Here is a 19432-nt window from a genome sequence, read left to right on the forward strand (position 1 = left end):
ACTCCTGCCTGCCTTTCTATGCGATATTTGTCCTATGCGTCCTGTTTCCCATAATTCTTCTCTTGAGTTAACATGAGGTAGTGTTGTTCTCTTGTGCTCTCTGCACTGCTGCCCCTCCCACTTCCTCCCACTCTCACAGACTTAGGAAAACACACCCACCCCTCAGTGCTCAGCCCTTTCCAGAGAAACAAATCAGTTCTGCTTCTTTCTTTACCCTGTCAGGAAAAGATCAGAACAGTAAACGACACGAACGGAGAGAGAGAGAGGAAAATACACAGACATACAGAGAGTAACACAAAATGGCAGAGGCCAGAGTTTTATGGAGTCATGACCAGTTTAGCTGTCCAATCTGTCTTGATCTACTGAAGGACCCTGTGGGAATTCCCTGTGGACACAGTTTCTGTATGGATTGTATCAAGAGCTGCTGGGATCAGGAGGATCTGAAGGGAGTCCACAGCTGTCCACAGTGCAGACAGACCTTCACACCAAGGCCAGTTCTGGGCAGAAACACCATGCTGGCTGAAGTGGTGGAGAAGCTGAAGATTATGGGACTCCAGGCTGCTCCAGCTGCTCACTGTTATGCTGGACCTGGAGATGTGGAGTGTGACGTCTGCATTGGGAGAAAACGAAAGGCAGTCAAGTCCTGTCTGATGTGTCTGGCCTCTTTCTGTGAAACTCACTTCAGAGATCATAATAATCTCGACCCAGGGAGAAAACACAAAGTGATTGAAGCTGCTGGTAAACTAGAAGATCTGATATGCTCTCATCATGATAAACTATTAGAGGTCTTCTGTCGCACTGATCAGAGATGCATATGTTTGCTGTGTGCTATGGATGAACATAAAGGACATGACACAGTTTCAGCTGCAGCAGAGAGAACTGAGAAACAGGTGAGACTCGCTTATCCGGAACTCCTGATACTGACAAAGGCCTTCCAGCTAAAATGTGTTATTGTGCACTGATGAACAAAAAAATGTGAATAGCAGCAGCATTCTCTGAGTTTATTCTCAGTTTTGTTCCTCAGAGTCATTTCTTGACTTCAATCCCGCATTTGATAAGTCAACATGTATATGGTTCATGGTTATGGTTAAATGAAAATAATCAATGTTGATGACTTTGAGTTTGGACTTTTTTCATCATGAAAGAGACTATCAGTACTAATACATGATATGTTTTATTCTTTCAATACATTAAAGACACAACTCTAATAGATTTACCTGTTCACAGACACTGTTGGGTGATACTCAGAGAAAATCCAAACAGATAATCCAGGAAAAAGAGAATGAACTGCAGGACCTGAGACAGGCTGTGAAAACTCTTCAGGTGAGTTGTATCAACCAGAGGAAATGACAAGAGACTGCTCTAGAAATTCATGTCCCGTGTCTTGCCTTGTGTCCAAACAGAGTTCTGCACAGGCAGCAGTGGAGGACAGTGAGGGGATCTTTACTGAAATGATCCGCTCCATTGAGAGAAGACGCTCTGAGGTGAGAGAACTGATCAGAGATCAGGAGAGGGCTGAAGTGAGTCGAACAGAAGTACTCATGGAGAAACTGGAGCAGGAGATTGCTGAGCTGAAGAAGAGAGATGCAGAGCTGAAGCAGCTTTCGCACACTGACAACCACATCTGTTTCCTTCAGGTACTGTCACTACTCAGATATGATGCATTATCACTGAAGAGATTAGTTTCTTTTTGCAGTTCTGTAAAAAGTCACTGTTGAGACTGCTCTTCCTGTCACCCAAGGCAACTGTTCTTTATTTACACAATACTAAACACAAAATAATAAAATTAAAAATTAAATACACAGTAATAATTCCCCATGCACAAACATTGTTATTGTAATATTTGAAAAGATAAAACATTCATGACCTGTAACATCAGTGCCATTTAGCATTGCATTCGTTCTGATCTAACTATGACTAGACTGGAGCTGGACTTGTCAGAGTGAACAGGTCTTTAAAAGTGTCCTGCACCTCAATTGTTTAATAAAGAAATGACCAGTATGATGGAGGGCACTGGATGCCTTGGTCTGGGCCAAAATGCTCCAGTAGGGCCTGGAGGAAAGTTTACGTGTGTTAAATGACATTTGTCTCATTTTCTGTCTCATTGTAGAGTTTCCAGTCTCTCTGTTCCTCCTCTGCTCCTGACAACTCACCCAGACACACGGGCCACACAGATCTGTCTTTTGATCAAGTAAAAGAAAGACTTTCTCGGCTCAGGGAGAAATTAGAGGATGCACTCCAGCAGGGACTAAAGGACATTTCTAAAACTGGTATGAGACACATTAGTACCATGACTTTGAAAACTTCACTTCTGAATACAATGTTGATGTGACCCTGAATGTTGTTGTTGTTGATGGGTGTCCTTTTTGTCTTTACAGCAGAGCTTGTTAGCTCTCTATCACTGACTGAGCCTACGACCAGAGAGGATTTCCTAGCATGTAAGTATATGATACACATATATGTACTGCATGTACAAGTACATAAACACATACAAAATACACACACACATATACAAGTGGAGAGCATAGTGTCCTGCTCTATCTGGTAGTGTACATGATAATTTATGAATAGTGATAATTTAAACCATTATGCCCTTAATCACCACTGCTCAATGAGTCATGTTTTATCCTCCCTCAGATGTCTGCCAGCTAACCCTGGATCCCAACACTGCTCATAATGACCTCACACTGTCTGAGGGAAACAGAGTTGTAGAAAGGTTACCTAATGTGAAACATTCATATCCTGACCATCCAGACAGATTTGATAAATGTCAACAGGTGCTGTGTAGAGAAGCTGTATCTAAACACTGCTACTGGGAGGTTGAGAGGTCAGGATCATATGTTCACATTGCTGTATCATACAAAGGGCTCCAAAGGAAAGGAGGGGCTACTGAATGTGAACTAGGACGCAGTAACAAGTCTTGGAGTTTGTGGTCCTCTTCTTCTAGCTACATATTCATACATGATAGTAAACAAACGTCACTCCCTCATAGGCCCACCTCCACCTCTAGAATAGGAGTGTCTGTTGATCACAAGGCAGGAACTCTGTGTTTCTACTGTGTCTCTGATACAACGACTCTTCTGCACAAAATACACACCACATTCACTGAGCCACTGTATCCTGGCTTTTACCTCCATCCTAACAGCAAAATCAGTTTATGTCAGTGACAACATACCCGCAGAATCAAAACATTCATGCCTTATTTTAATGTGTCTCTGACACAGACATTCAGCCCTTCTAGCCTAGCTTTTGTTTTTCATTTGAGTTTCTAAATTGTACTGAACGATGAGCAGTGATTGTGCGTTATCTACACAGAAGGTTTATTACCACAGAAACTTACTTCATGTGGTGGTAACATAATGTGGTAGATGTACAAGCTTACTTTTCATCTGCAGGACTAGAACTAAAACAATTTTACCTCATGAATATTTGTGGGAGGGTTGTCCTTTCTATCTGGCCAAGTTACCGTCATATTTCAAAAAAAATTAAATATTTCTGTTAGGAATAAATATATTCTAATATCTAATATCACCATACACCATAAAATCACCTTTTTTCTCCCTCACTTTCTCTGTCTCCCTCCAACACTTTAGTGACGCTCTCATCACACTTCTCTCCCCTAGAGTTTTCTCTCTTTTGTGATAAATGTAGTTATTCACTACTTTTTGTATTATTTGCAATAAACTAAAATCTTTCAAAAAATATAACTCTTGTTGTCGACCTATGCAAGCAAAAATGTCAGACTGTAGCATGTCAAAAACATGGATGGATTTGAAACCTAATTGTAACATGTGAACCTGTCCTGTTTTTGAGATTGTGTTGATTCCCAATGAATGGCTCCTCCAGATTCAGGGTCAGTGTGTACAGATTCATGTTCAAGTAGCAATGGACACTTTGACTTTTGTAAAATGTAAATGTGTAAATTAATATTTAACACAATTTTAATTAGAGATAATATTTAAATAGCTACTGGTGTAACTATTGATGGTACTTGCACCATGGGTTGTACGGTTCAGTGAAGTCCCATACAAACCCTGCAGTGCAGTGCAAGTATTTCAATAAAACATCCTGCTACGTCCACTGCCTGCATCGTGGAAGTATTTGGCCCCCTATCTCACACCGGTGCTTTTCCACTATAATACCAGACCTATTCAGGGCACTGGTGAGTTCCAGACCTAATCAGTGCACTGGTGAGTTCCAGACCTAATCAGTGCACTGGTGAGTTCCAGACCTAATCAGGGCACTGGTGAGTTCCAGACCTAATCAGTGCACTGGTGAGTTCCAGACCTAATCAGGGCACTGGTGAGTTCCAGACCTAATCAGGGCACTGGTGAGTTCCAGACCTAATCAGGGCACTGGTGAGTTCCAGACCTAATCAGGGCACTGGTGAGTTCCAGACCTAATCAGGGCACTGGTGAGTTCCAGACCTAATCAGGGCACTGGTGAGTTCCAGACCTAATCAGGGCACTGGTGAGTTCCAGACCTAATCAGGGCACTGGTGAGTTCCAGACCTAATCAGAGCACTGGTGAGTTCCAGACCTTATCAGGGCACTGGTGAGTTCCAGACCTAATCAGGGCACTGGTGAGTTCCACACTTAATCAGGGCACTGGTGAGTTCCCCTTTCTTCCCCGTAGGCTTTCTCCTGGGTCGGGTACAGGACTGGGTGGTCGAGCACCAGGCCAGACTCAAGGTGGCTTCTGAGGGTTGTTGGCTGCTGCTGGTCACCAGAAGGAGCGGCACGATCAGCAGGTCCATGATCTGCCTCTGCAGGTGGGCTAGTTGGATCCAGATCCAGGACATATTATACCATTGCTCCTGTGGATGACTGGCTCAAGGTAATGCCCATATGTCCTGGTCTAGATTGTGGTATTGCCTGCCCTCATTTTACAATGGGATTTTTCTTTGATGGCTTTTTGCCTGTGTGTTCACTTAAGTTTGTTTACAATGTTGTTGTTTTTCTTATCTTTTTTGGCAATGTAGAAAGCACATAGGCCTAGCAGGTCCCTTATTCTCCATAAAGCAATTAAGAGACCTCACAGCTTCAGTGAAAGGTGATGTAGTTAGTTTCTATTGTAGTTTGAAGTTCCAAAGGGTGATCTTTTAGCACACTGACCCCTACTGGTAAGTTAGGGTGCTTTCATGTTCATACACTAATAGGAAAGGGGGGCTCTCACACAGCTATCCTGTATCATGGTCCTCTCAACTAAAACAAGTGCAGACCTATTATGCAGACCTTATTGGGCACCAGTGTTACTGAAATATAGTAATTAGTGACAGTTACCTGTCTTTAAAAAAGTAATCAAATTAATGTATTTAAAAAGTAATTACTCACTAGGGGAGGTAATGTTTGCATTACTTTTAAATTTCTGCTTTAATTATCTTATTAATGGACTTGCCTTTATGATCTTAGTGTTGTAGTGGCATAGAGTGGGACGCTTAACCTAAACCCAACATCAACTTCAGCGGGCGTTGCCTCAGTGATGGTGAACAAATCAATTTAAAAGAGTCATTAGAAGATACAAGGGGCTCACACCCAAGCCTCCATATTGAATGACTGGTGAATCGCAGTAGTTATATTTATGTCAGGTTTCGGCTCCTTTTGCATTATATTTTTGGCTTAATATCTCCGGTCAACATCAACTTCAGCAGCCGTTGCCTCTGTGATGGTGGCGGAGTAGACAGACTTCCCATCGGAGAACGCACACACGGAGCTGGAAGCCCAATCCACAGACACCGTGTCACCAAAGTGGAATGCAATAGCTATGACTCCAGATGCATTCACTACACATTTCAGGTGCACAGTCACTGCTCTCTGATAGGGAGACACTCAGCCTGTCCTGTGTTCCATCTAAATAATTGAAGAAATGTATTGGTAAATCAAAATCCCTACAATACAATTCAGGCTCAGACAGTTGCCATAGGGACGGATTGATAACCTGAGATAAAGACTAGAAGAAGGAGACAGGGAGTCAGAGGGGATCATGAGAAAAGGCTACGGCTAAACAAGGTAAATAAAACATTTATGAAACATCAGACACAGCATTTCATTTTGTTTAGGCTGAATTTAATAATGAAATAGACAAAAAAAAATAGTTTGCCCTTTGTTAGAATTGCCACTTCTGTGTGCCTTCTCTGCTCAGATAATCACAGCCAAATGCCAAGTGTGTCTGTGGCGATAAGGATCACGGACATTAACGACCATCCTCCTTAACTCACTCCGTACTATGAAGCCTTGTGTGCGACAATGCTAAAGCAGGACAGGTAAGACCTTGCATAGCCGAGACACACACACACACACACACACACACACACACACACACACACACACACACACACACACACACACACACACACACACACACACACACACACACTCTCAAGGACCAAATGTGTGATGTTCAGTCACTTTCCGTTCTAAGTTGATTGACACTGTCACGGCGACGGATGCGAACGACCCAATTGGAGGACAGCATTTTTACAACAGTCTTGCCCCTGTGGTTGCAAAAAAAAACGACTTGAGATAACCAAGGTGTGTTATGCTGAAACTGATCACCTGATTCATTGATTCATACTGAGAATTGATTGTTTGACTGATTGATTGAGAGAGAGAGAGGGATTGATTTTCTGTTTAGTTGGTTGGTTTGACTACAAGACGGATAGATTGGTTGATTAATTTATTGGTTTGCTGGATATTTGGTTAATCAATTAATTAATGAATTGATTGATTGACTGACTGATGCCGACGGCAACATGCTCTCGTGCAGTGCTGAGGCCTATACGCTGCAAGCCAGCATGAGCCGAGGGGCACTCATCGGCATCCTGGCATGCATCCTGGTCCTGCTAGATTAGAGGTCATGCACACATATACACTTATACCCATACAAATGCACACACATATACACTTATACAAACGTACAGGCCCAGCATCTTTATATTGTGTCTTGTGTGCATTCACAAAATATATTTATATATATCATATATTTGCCATATATATGTTCTGCAGGTCCCAAAGACATGTTTGCTAAAATAATGCTGGTTCATTTGCCAGTTTCCCTATGGAAAATAAGCTTATTTGCTGCACTCACATTTTTTCCCCCCCACTTTGCCAATGAAAGGTTAATGAACTTCAATGAGGTGAATGATTAATAATAAATAATAATTCATTTTATTTTTAACGCACTTTTCATTCAAAAGAATCTCAGAGTGCCTACATATTAGAAAATAACTATAATAATACAATAAAATTAAAAACAAATTTAAATATTAACATAAGCATAACAGAAAAGATTCAACACAAGGCCAGAAATGCCGTCCTGAATAAAAAAGTCTTAAGTCCAGCTTTAAAGGAATCCAGCGTCTGCGTTGCCCTTAGGTGGTCAGGGAGGCTGTTCCATAGATGTGGCGCTGCCGAGCAAAAGGCCCGGTCGCCCATGGTGCGACGCTTGGTTTTGGGGACGCGGAGGAACGAGCTGTTTGAAGACCTGAGGGGTGCAGGTGGAGGTTTGGGGATTAATTAATTCTTGCAGGTAGGGAGGTGCATGTCCATTAATGCATGTATGGGTGATTATAAGGACTTTGTAGTCTATCCGGAAAGAGACAGGGAGCCAGTGTAGTGAGTGTAATATTGGTGTTATGTGCTCATATTTCCGGACCTTCATCAGAATCCTGGCAGCGCTGTTTTGGATGTATTGCAGCTTCTGGATGTTCTTGCCAGTGATCCCATAGAAGAGTGAATTACAATAGTCCAGTCTTGAGGAGATAAATGCGTGGACAAGCTTCTCTGCATCTGATAGGGTTAAAGTGGGGCGGAGTTTGGAGATGTTTCTTAGATGATAAAAAGAGGTTTTGCACAGGTGTTTTATATGATCATTAAAGTTCAGGTGAGAGTCAAACCTAACTCCGAGATTAGTGACTGTGGAGGAGAGGGGGATGACCTGGCTGTCGAAGGTGAGATGAGTCAAGGAGGATGACTGAACCTGGTGTGGGGTACCAACAAGAAGGGCTTCAGTTTTGCTACTATTAAGCTGGAGAAAGTTGTTGCTCATCCATGCCTTTATCTCCCCAAGACAGGCGTTGAGAGATGACATGGCTGCAGTGGGGCTTGGGGCAGTTTTGATATAAAGCTGTGTGTCATCAGCATAACAGTGGAAAGACATCCCATGTCTGCTGATGACGCGTCCGAGGGGGAGCATGTACATAATGAAGAGGATGGGGCCGAGGACCGACCCTTGCGGAACACCACAGGAGACAGGGAGCTGTCTGGACTTGCAACCTCCCAGTGAGACATATTCAGTTCTGCCAGAAAGGTAGGACTGAAACCACTTGAGTGCAGAGTCTGATAGTCCAATGGTGGTGTGGAGGCGCTCTAGCAGGATAGTGTGGTCCACTGTGTCAAATGCAGCAGTCAGGTCCAGGAGGATGAGGAGTGAGGGTGATCCTGCATCGGCTGTCATCAGCAGGTCATTTGTCACCCTGAGCAAAGCTGTTTCAGTGCTGTGGGCTGAACGAAATCCTGATTGAAATTTTTCAAACAAGTTGTTGTGTTTGAGGTGGTCCTGAAGTTTAGAAGCAACTACCTTCTCTAACACCTTGGACAGGAAGGCAAGGTTTGAGATAGGCCTGTAGTTGGCTAGAACCTCCGGGTCCAGGGTGATTGACATAGCATTCCTGTCTTATCACTTTGTGTCAAGTCACAAATTTCAAATGTCTGTCTGTTTGAAAGTCCTTCTGACAAAAGGATTTATGGCCCACCCTCTAACCACTGTAATTGTAATAAACTCCTTTTTTATCTCCCTCCTTCTCTCATTCCACTCTGCCTCTAACTCGACTGTCAGGAAGAGATTACAACAGTAAACGACCTGAACAGAGAGAGAGAGAGAGAGCGAGAGGAAAATACAGAAAGACAGAGAGTAACGCAAAATGGCAGAGGCCATAATCCTTCTCTGGGGTTAACATGAGGTAGTGTTGTTATCTTGTGCTCTCTGCACTGCTGCCCTTACCACTTCCTCCTACTCTCACAGACGTAGGAAGCCACTCCCACCCCTCAGTGCTCAGCCCTTTCCAGAGAAACAAAACTCAGTTCTGCCTCAAACTTTACTTTCAGGAAGAGAATACAACAGCAAACGACAGGAGCGGAGAGAGAGAGGAAAATACACAGAGACAGACAGAGAGTAACCCAAAATGGCAGAGGCCAGTGTTTTATGCAGTCAGGACCAGTTTAGCTGTCCAATCTGTCTTGATCTACTGAAGGATCCTGTGGGAATTCCCTGTGGACACAGTTTCTGTATGGATTGTATCAAGAGCTGCTGGGATCGGGAAGATCTGAAGGGAGTCCACAGCTGCCCACAGTGCAGACAGACCTTCACACCAAGGCCAGTTCTGGGCAGAAACACCATGCTGGCTGAGGTGGTGGACAAGTTGAGGATTGTGGGACGCCAGGCTGCTCCAGCTGCTCACTGCTATGCTGGACCTGGAGATGTGGAGTGTGACGTCTGCATTGGGAGAAAACGAAAGGCAGTCAAGTCCTGTCTGATGTGTCTGGCCTCTTACTGTGAAACTCACTTCAGAGTTCATAATGATCTCAACCCAGGGAGGAAACACAAAGTGATTGAAGCTGCTGGTAAACTAGAAGATCTGATCTGCTCTCATCATGATAAACTACTAGAGGTCTTCTGTCGCACGGATGAGAGGTGCATTTGTGTGCTGTGTGTCATGGATGAACATAAAGGACATGATACAGTTTCAGCTGCAGCAGAGAGAACTGAGAAACAGGTGAAACTCGCTCAGCCGGTTCTCTTGATTCTGACAACGGTCTTCCAGCTAAAATGTGTTATTGTGCACTGATAAACACTTGAATGTGAATAACAGCATTCTCTTACTTTATTCTCAGTTTTTGTTCCTCAGACTAATTTATTTATTTAAATCCCACATTTGATACAGCGACATTTTAGGAATTCAGGGGTTATGGTTAAATGAAAATAGTCAAACTGTTGATGTTGACTTCTAACTTTTTTAATAATTGAAGTGACTAGCAGTACTAAAACATGATATTGTGTATTCTTTCAATACATTAAAAACACAACTCTAATAGCTTCCCCTGTTCACAGAAATCGTTGGGTGATACTCAGAAAAAATCCAAACGGATAATCCAGGAAAAAGAGACTGAACTTCAGGACCTTCGAAAGGCTGTGAAAACTCTTCAGGTGAGTTGTATCAACCAGAGGAAATAACAAGAGACTGCTGTAGCAATTCATGTCTTGTGTCTTGTGTCTTGTCTCATGTCCAAACAGAGTTCTGCACAGGCAGCAGTTGAGGACAGTGAGAGGATCTTTACTGAAATGATCCGCTCCATTGAGAAAAGACGCTCTGAGGTGAGAGAACTAATCAGAGATCAGGAGAGGGCTGAAGTGAGTCGAGCTGAAGAACTCATGGAGAAACTGGAGCAGGAGATTGCTGAGCTGAAGAAGAGAGATGCTGAGCTGGAGCAGCTTTCACACACTGACAACCACATCTGTTTCCTTCAGGTACTGTCACTACTCAGATATGATGCATTATCACAGAAGAGATTCGTTTATTTTTGCAGTTCTGTAAAAGGTCACTGTTGAGACTGCTCTACCTGTCAGTCAAAACATTAGTTTCCTATTCAGGTGCTCTTTGGTAATGAGGTAAACATAATAGAGAAGAAAAGGTAACCAAGGCAACTCTTCTTTATTTACACAGTAATACCCCATGCAGAAACATTGTGATTGTAATATTTAAAATGATAAAACATTCATAACCTCTAACATCAGTGCCATTTTGCATTGCATTCAATCTGATCTGACTAGGACTAGACTGGAGCTGGACTTGTCAGAGTGGACGGGTCTTTAGAAGTCTCCTGCACCTGAATTGTTTAATAAAAAATGACCAGTACCTTATTTTCACTTCAAATCTGGTGTCTATATGTATGATGCAGGGCACTGGATGCCTTGGGCTGGGCTAAAATGTAAAATGCTCCAGTAGGGCCTGGAGGAAGGTTAATGTTTGTTAAATTGCATTTGGCTCATTTTCTGTCTCATTGTAGAGTTTCCAGTCTCTCTCTTCCTTCTCTGCTCCTGACAACTCACACAGACAAACGGTCCACACAGATCTGTCTTTTGATGAAGTAAAAGAAAGACTTTCTCAGCTCAGGGAGAAACTGGAGGATGCACTCCAGCAGGGACTAAAGGACATTTCTAAACCTGGTATGAGACACATTAGTGCCATGACTTTGAAAACATTACTTCTAATACAATGTTGATGTGACCCAGAAAGTTGTGGTTGTTGATAGGTGTCCCTTTTGTCTTTACAGCAGAGCTTGTTAGCTTTCTATCACTGCCTGAGCCCACGACCAGAAAGGATTTCCTAGCATGTAAGTATATGATACACATATATGTACTGCATGTACAAGTACATAACACATACAAAATACACACACACAAGAGGAGAACACAGTGCCCTGCTCTATCTGGTAGTGCATATGATCATTTATTAATAGTGATCATTTAAACCATTATGCCCTTAATCACCACTGCTCAATGAGTCATGTTTTATCCTCCCTCAGATGCCTGCCAGCTAACCCTGGATCCCAACACTGCTCATAATTACCTCACACTGTCTGAGGGAAATAGAGTTGTAGAATATTGCCATAATGTGAAACATTCATATCCTGACCATCCAGACAGATTTGATTATTGGCAACAGGTGCTGTGTAGAGAAGCTGTATCTAAACACTGCTACTGGGAGGTTGAGTGGTCAGGATCATATGTTCGCATTGCTGTATCATACAAAGGGCTCAGAAGGAAAGGAGGGGCTTATGATTGTGGACTAGGAAACAATAACAAGTCTTGGTGTTTGTTCTGCTCTTCATCTAACTACATATTCATACATGATGGTAAACAAATGTCACTCCCTCATAAGCCCACCTCCACCTCTAGAATAGGAGTGTATGTTGATCACAAGATAGGAACTCTAGCTTTCTACAGTGTCTCTGATACAATGACTCTTCTGCACAAAATACACACCACATTCACTGAGCCACTGTATCCTGGCTTTAACCTCGATTATAACAACAAAATCAGGTTGTGTCAGTGACAACATACCAGCAGAATCTAAGCATTCATGTCTATTTTGAATGGATAGAGGTCTCTGACACAAAGTTTCTTTCTTCATTCAGCCCTTCTAGCCTAGCTTTGGTGTTTCATTTGAGTTTCTAAATTGTACTGAACAATGAACAGTGATTGTGCATGAACATCACTTGCTTTAATGTCGTGAAGACAGGACAATTTGTGCCGTTATCTACACAGAAGGTTTATTGCCACAGAAACTTACTTCATGTGGAAACATAATGTGGTAGATGCACACGCTCACTTTTCATCTGCAGGACTAGAACTAAAACAATTTTACCTTATGAATATTTGTTGGAGGGTTGTCCTTTCTATTTGGCCAAGTTACCGTCATATTTCCCAAAAAAATATATTTCAGCTAGGAATAAATTCAACAATTAATTAACTGCCATACAGTCCATTATCACCATACACCATATTATTACCTTTTTTTCTCCCACAGACACTTTCTCTGTCTCCCTCCAACACTCTAGTGAAGCTCTCATTGCAAACATGTTCACACATCCACTCCTCTATTACTGTATGTTTTATTTGCAATAAACTGAAATCTTTCAAAAATGTAACTCTTGTTGTCGATTTATGCAGTCAAAAACATCAGATTATAACGTATCAAAAACATGGATGGATTTGAAAACTAATTGTAATATGTGAACAGAGTACCTGTCCTGTTTTAGAGATTCTGTTGATTCCCAATAATTGAATAACTATTGACGGTGCGTTGCACCCGGTACAGGCCCTTCCCAACACTCCGGTCCCAATGCCCCTCCAGCAAGCCTCATTCCTGGACTTAATGATGTCTGTGACTCAGTCCATTGTATCTGTCTTTCTATGCCATCCTCTCTCTGACATTTGTTCTGTGCACGAGGCAAGGAAGGATCCTGAAGGATGTCTTGGTGTTTAGGAGGAAACAGGTCAGGCTTCCACCAGGTGAGAGACAGATGAGGGATGACAGGTCCCCAGACCTATTGAGCCAATGGGACCGCCAGAGGAAGTGAGGGTGTCCGCTCCACACGGATGGGGGTTTGTCAGCTTCCTTATGCTTTTGTTTGTCTGTTTGTTTTATGATTTACTTTAGCTCTTTCATGTGTTTGTTTTTTTTCTCTCTGGAAGGAAAATAGTTTACTTTTGTATGAGTATATTTTTTACAATTGGTTTTTGGTTTCTGTGCGTGGAAACAAGGCCAGGAAAAGACTGAGAATCATTATCATGTCTGTTTCTCCACTCTCATGCCCTCTCCTCTCCCTCCAAAAGAACAGCCCCCCTCATCACCAACTTGACCACTGGACAGGAGCCACATATCTCATCCCTGAGACTTTTCCACAAGCTTTCACTCCTCTACGGACCTGTCCCATGATTATTGTTTCTCACGATTTTTTTTTTTTTAAGACCTTGTTTTATAGTGTTGTGCTAATGTGGTTTAAAGAAAGCTGGGAAGAACAAAAAGAAGGAGCCTGTGTAATGAAGGGATGCGTCATTGTGCCCTTTCCCCTCAAGATGGCGCCGCGCTCACTCAGACAGCTGCTCTAAACGCAGGCGGCCCATAGACAGTGGTCTCACATCTCAATCTCACCTGATTCTAATTGTAAACTTGTCCCCATCACTCTCCCTTTCCTTCTTCATAATGATTATTTTTTTCCTATGCTCTTTTCTCTCTCCAGGACGCAAAAAGCACTAGAATATTTATGCCCTCTCGTGGACCTCTTGAGGATGAGTGAATGACTGATGACTGATCTCTTAATGACTAGTGCAATTTGTGAGATGTTCTATGTAATATGCCGTGTATATAAACTTTCTATATTGAATGTACATTAAAAAGAAAAAATAAATCAGTCGCACTTGTACATAAAATTTTAAAAATAAAAGGGAACTCACAATGTGCTGTTTTCATTTCAAATCTACACCACTCTGTCGTAAGCTGTGTTGATTATTATTTATTGATTTACATTATTTTAATTTTATGATTATTATCTGTTGAAACTGACAAATGGACTTTCTTATGTTGGCTATTTTGAGTTAAAATACAGCTCAAATGGTTTACAAATGGTTGTCAAAGCAGCAATAAGGGATACTGTTTCTTAAACTAGCAAGCTAACTACCTAAAAGGCATGCAAACACCACCAACAGCCCAGTTGACACTGCGTAGAAGCTTGCCAACACACTAACTAGTGTCTTTTGGCAGTATAGCTGGCAATGTCATGCTGTGAAAGCATTTTTGCAGGGTATTCCAGCCCGGTATACAGAACGACATAGGGCATATCCTTGATGGCTAGTGGGAAAGACACAGGTGTTTATCTGTCCTTCACATGACCATATGCTATCAATTATAATTTAAGGATGGAATAATTTTGAGGATGGAACCGAAACTAGTTGCCTATAAAACCATACCTCAAAAATTGTGAAATTGTTGCATAGTGTTACTTAAAAATCACTGGACTATTAAAAGGACTATTCAAATTATCCAAACACCATCATCTGTTGTAAATCATCAGTTGCTCGTAGCTTAATTGTTTTCTCCTTTGGAGGTCACTTTGGATAAAAGCCTCTGCTAAATTGCTAAACGTTAAAAAAAGTTGTGCAACCACCACAAAACTGGGAGAGTCTTTTTTAAATGATCTTCTCTATGATGTAAGGATGGCAACTGCAAACAAGCATTTGAGCAAGAAAGTGTACGTTAAACTGTTGAGGTAGAAGTGAGGGAGTCTAGATAAAGTCCTAAAGGGAAATCTACTCTTTACTTATAAGTTGCTGTTAAATGGTGACATTCTATTCTTTATTAATTTTCCTGTATAATTATATACTTTATTTACTTTCCTGTGTATAATTGCTATTAGTACTCATGGATTAAAGTTTCCCTTCGCTATGACGGATTTCCGTCAACTGGGTTAGGTCAATGCAGATCCAAAGAGAAAAAAAAGGGGGGGGGGGGGGGGGGGGCACGGATATGATTTGCATCAGCGTCGGAAATACACGAGGGCAAAGGGCAAAACTGCCCCTAAGAAATATAATTTTGCCCCTAAAATGACTAGGAGAGGGGCAAAAAATGCCCCCATAATTTTCTGTAATAATAATTTAATAAACGTGTCAAAAACATCGTAGCCTATCAGCGGCGTAACAATGACGTGGCGGGCCCGAGTGCAAACTTCACCATCGGGGACCCTGGGGTGAATCTGCTGCAATCAATTACAAAACAAACTTCCTCCAACAATATCACGTAGGCCTATGCGCAAAGTAACTTATTCTTTTTACGACATTGAAGTGAAAAAATACATTTCAAGTACCATTAGGTGTATTAAAAAACATGCATGACGTTTAGAATGGCATCCTACGAGCCTTGCGTTGAGCAAAATTATCAACAATTTCAGAAAAGTTCAACTCCCTGGCCCGGATGCTTTCGATGGACAGGGTAGCGAATCCACTCAGTATCTCCTGCCCCATACTGCTCTTTAGTAGGTCTTAATCATTTTTTGTTTCGAAAATGATCGCTATGCTGTGGCTACGGAAAACATGCCATTGCCTACATGATCACTTGCAGAATGTGACCAGCAGAGGGCGCCCTAGTCCAGGCTGACTCAGACCACTCACTCAAGAACACTTCCAGGATGTGACCAGCAGAGGGCGCCCTAGTCCAGGCTGACTCAGACCACTCACTCAAGAACACTTGCAGGATGTGACCAGCAGAGGGCGCCCTAGTCCAGGCTGACTCAGACCACTCACTCAAGAACACTTGCAGGATGTGACCAGCAGAGGGCGCCCTAGTCCAGGCTGACTCAGACCACTCACTCTAGAACACTTGCAGAATTTGACCAGCAGAGGGCGCCCTAGTCCAGGCTGAATCAGACCACTCACTCAAGAACACTTAGGGAGTTCATCCCTCATGAAGGACATCTCTGGCCTTCAGGCTCCAGCGTTAAATACCCATTGCTTAAAATGATTCCATTAAATTCAGTTTTATTCACATAGTGCTTTATTGAAGAACAGCTAAGTTGGTAGGCAGAGCGCTTGCAAGTTTACTATTACAAGGGTAAAAATGACACAGAAAACTATATGTCCATGGTGGCAATTATTTACATAATTAAAATAGGCTAGCAGAGAGTATGTAGATGTTTCATGAGTGGAGTGGAGTTAATGCATGACAGTGTGGTGGGGTGGGTAGGTGTAGGCAGAGGGTTTCTACAAGTACATCAGGTGGAGAGACTTCATCAGCATCCCACAGTAGAGAGAGAGTGTGAGTGTGTGTGTGTGTGTGTGTGTGTGTGTGTGTGTGTGTGTGTGTGTGTGTGTGTGTGTGTGTGTGTCGATAGATCAAGTGGAGAGACCACAGCAGCATCCCAAAGCGGAGACTAGGGCCCTCATTTATAAAATGTTGGGTAGAACCCTGCACAGATTCCATGTCCAAACGTTTAACTTCTCCAGGTAAAAAGTAAATGGTTAATCACCAAGTGCTTTCAGAACCAGGATGGTCGTGTGGTTAAGGCATTGGATTTAAGCTCCAATGGACGTGTGTCATTGTGGGTTCGAATCCCACACCTGGTAAAAGATTGTTGTTTATAATTAATTAACTTGAACCACATCCTCTCAACAATAAAGCCCTATCACTAGCTGTGTGACCTGTCCACGTGGGTTCAAAGTAGATGTAATGAACTTTCAGTTCACCTTCAATCCAAGATTGTTCCAAATCATATTAGCAGGCTGAGTAGCAGTAGATATCATGGATGTGGGGATAAGGTGTTGGTCTTAAAACCCAATGAGCAAATGTCAGCATGTTTTCAAATCCCAGTCTAGGTGGGAAGATATGACGTGTCACATATACATCTTCAGACCCAGTTCATGTTCAATACAGCATCTTTATATGACAATTTACCAATTTAAAACATGTTCAAGATCAGCTTGGCATGTACATCAAAAGTATATACCAGGATGGATGTGGGGTTAAGTCTAAGGCTTAGAGATCCATGGGACTGTTGTCTCTGAGGGTTCAAAGTCCCCTCCTGGTAAACACAAGGCGACCCTCTCCACTATGGCAACAACATTCATTCAAGGCTAACTCCATTATTGTAACACAAACCTGAAAATTATGAAAAAACACTGCCTTGAACAGACACACACACACACACACACACACTCACTCACAGGTGAAGCCTTCGCTTTGAACCTGAACAGATATAGCCAGTTGCATTACAAATCCAGGCACTGAACCCCCCAGCCCCTGATTGACTTTGTGGGATTTTGACTATGACGCTGATGTCAGGACTTAGCCGTCATTTGGGACAGACAGGAGATAGACACAGACAGGACAGGAGATAGACACAGACAGGAGATAGACACAGACAGGACCGGAGATAGACACAGACAGGACAGGAGATAGACACAGACAGGAGATAGACACAGACAGGAGAGAAACACGCAGACAGGAGGTACATATCTGTCCAGCGTGCAGCTTTGGAATGGAGCGCTGGTGGTGCAGTGGTAGTGTCCACACTCCACACCACCAAGGTCATCGGTTCAAACCTCAGCACAGGAAAGTGGAGAGGCAGGTGGGATGTCAGGATGGATTGCAAAGAGAAAGACATGGGGGGGCTTACTTGGCCCCCTGAAACAATCTAGTAGAAAAGTAGGGGGTTATAGACTTTTTTTCAGTGGGCCAACTTGACACAAAACACTTCTGGTTCTGGTGTATACATACAGCTCACTGTTCGTGGGTTCCCAAAAGTCAAGTTGGCCCACTGAAAAAAGTCTATAACCTTCTGCTTTTCTGCGAGATTGTTTCGGGGGGCCAAGTAAGGCCCCCCATGTATTTCTCTTTGCAATCCATCCTGATGTACCACCTGCTTCAGGGCCTCTGAGTCCACCAGGTCCTCTACACCTTCTCTCCTGTGCTGAGGTTTGAACCGGTGACTTTGGTGGTTTGGAGCGTGGACACTACCACTGCGCCACCAGCGCTCCACTCCAAATCTGCACGCTGTACACATATGTACACTCTCGCAGTTCGTTCACGAAACGCATTCTAGTTGTATTTATAGCTCGCATTTCAGTTTAAAATATGTTTTAGTGCACATGCATTCCATTGCTTGGAATAACCAGAGGTGAGCTGTGACGTAGCAAGCTTGCGCATTTATGTAACAACTCTCTGATTTGATATATCACCTGTCATATTTGTTTCATTGTTTCGGAATTCAGTAAAAGACGGAGCGAACACAGTTTTTCTACCGTTGTTGAAACACATTACACACGTAGACTATTTTTTTTTCTAAGAGTGGTTAAGTAAAGGAATAAGTTAAGAAATATCTACGGATAGAAAGAAGGGAACTTTGGCCACTACAGGTACTGTTCCAAAACTATCAAGTTAACTACCTAAAAGGCATGCAAAAACCTTGCAAACACCACCAACAGCCCAGTTGACACTGATAGAAGCTTGCCAACTCACTAACTAGATGTTCAAATGTTGTAAATGTTAAAAGAAAGTCGTGCAACCACAACGATAACTGGGAGACACTTTAAAAATAATCCTCTCTATGATGTCGTCCCTCTCTACCTTCAAGACGCTCTTAAAGACATTCTTCAGAGAGCACCTCCCTTCCTAACTGGCACCGTGGCTTTACTTGCACTTAAGCAGTGACAGTCCCGCACTTCTTTTTCTTTCTATGTTGTTTTTATATTTCTTGAAAAAAAAGAAAGCAGCATTTATTGTTACACCAGGTTTTATTGCTCTTAGCTTGACTGTTCTCTCCCTTGTATGTCGCTTTTGACAAAAGTGTCTGCTAAATGACAATGAAAATGTAATGTAAATGTAAGGATGGCAACTGCACAACACCGCCCATGTTCAGGGCCACATGCAGGGTCCAAATGTCAGTGAAGTCAAGCAGGTTATCAGAACGTCCTGGCTTATTATCATTATTATTATTACTATTATTATCATTATTACCAATCATATTAAATAAATGCCAACGAAAGTTATGCAACTAAGGGAACATGAAGGAATACATGAAGTGTTCAACTTGATCTTTTAGGAGCAATTTAGTTTAGTTTCCTCCACAAATTCCCCTTATCCACTTATCCAGTAATTAGTAGATTTGAAACTAAGTTTACTAAGTATACAAGCCCTGGTAAATCTAACAGTAAAATAAAAACTCTGAAATATGTTAAAAAGGAAATACTGTCAACATATTTGTCATCATAAAATTGACATTTATTCACACAGATTTTTTTAAAAAGAATTGTAATTTCCATTTATAGCCCTATTCCTTTAAAAACAAAACAAAAACAAGGTTCATACACACACACATAGATT

General features: G+C 42.2%; 1 protein-coding gene across 1 annotated transcript; it reads left to right on the forward strand.

The window, feature by feature from the left end:
- Nucleotides 1-299: 299 nt before the first annotated feature.
- On the forward strand, nt 300-12112 carry LOC308378240 (uncharacterized protein; the record flags this gene model as incomplete). Its single annotated transcript, XM_080855100.1, has 13 exons — nt 300-890; nt 1228-1323; nt 1404-1637; nt 2111-2270; nt 2379-2438; nt 2638-3159; nt 4636-4771; nt 9181-9772; nt 10108-10203; nt 10291-10524; nt 11064-11223; nt 11331-11390; nt 11583-12112. 13 exons carry the CDS (start codon nt 300-302, stop codon nt 12110-12112), a joined length of 3471 nt encoding a protein of 1156 aa, XP_080711226.1.
- Nucleotides 12113-19432: the final 7320 nt, after the last annotated feature.

This window comes from Sprattus sprattus (assembly GCF_963457725.1).
Source record: "Sprattus sprattus genome assembly, chromosome: 17".
Taxonomy (NCBI): domain Eukaryota; kingdom Metazoa; phylum Chordata; class Actinopteri; order Clupeiformes; family Clupeidae; genus Sprattus; species Sprattus sprattus.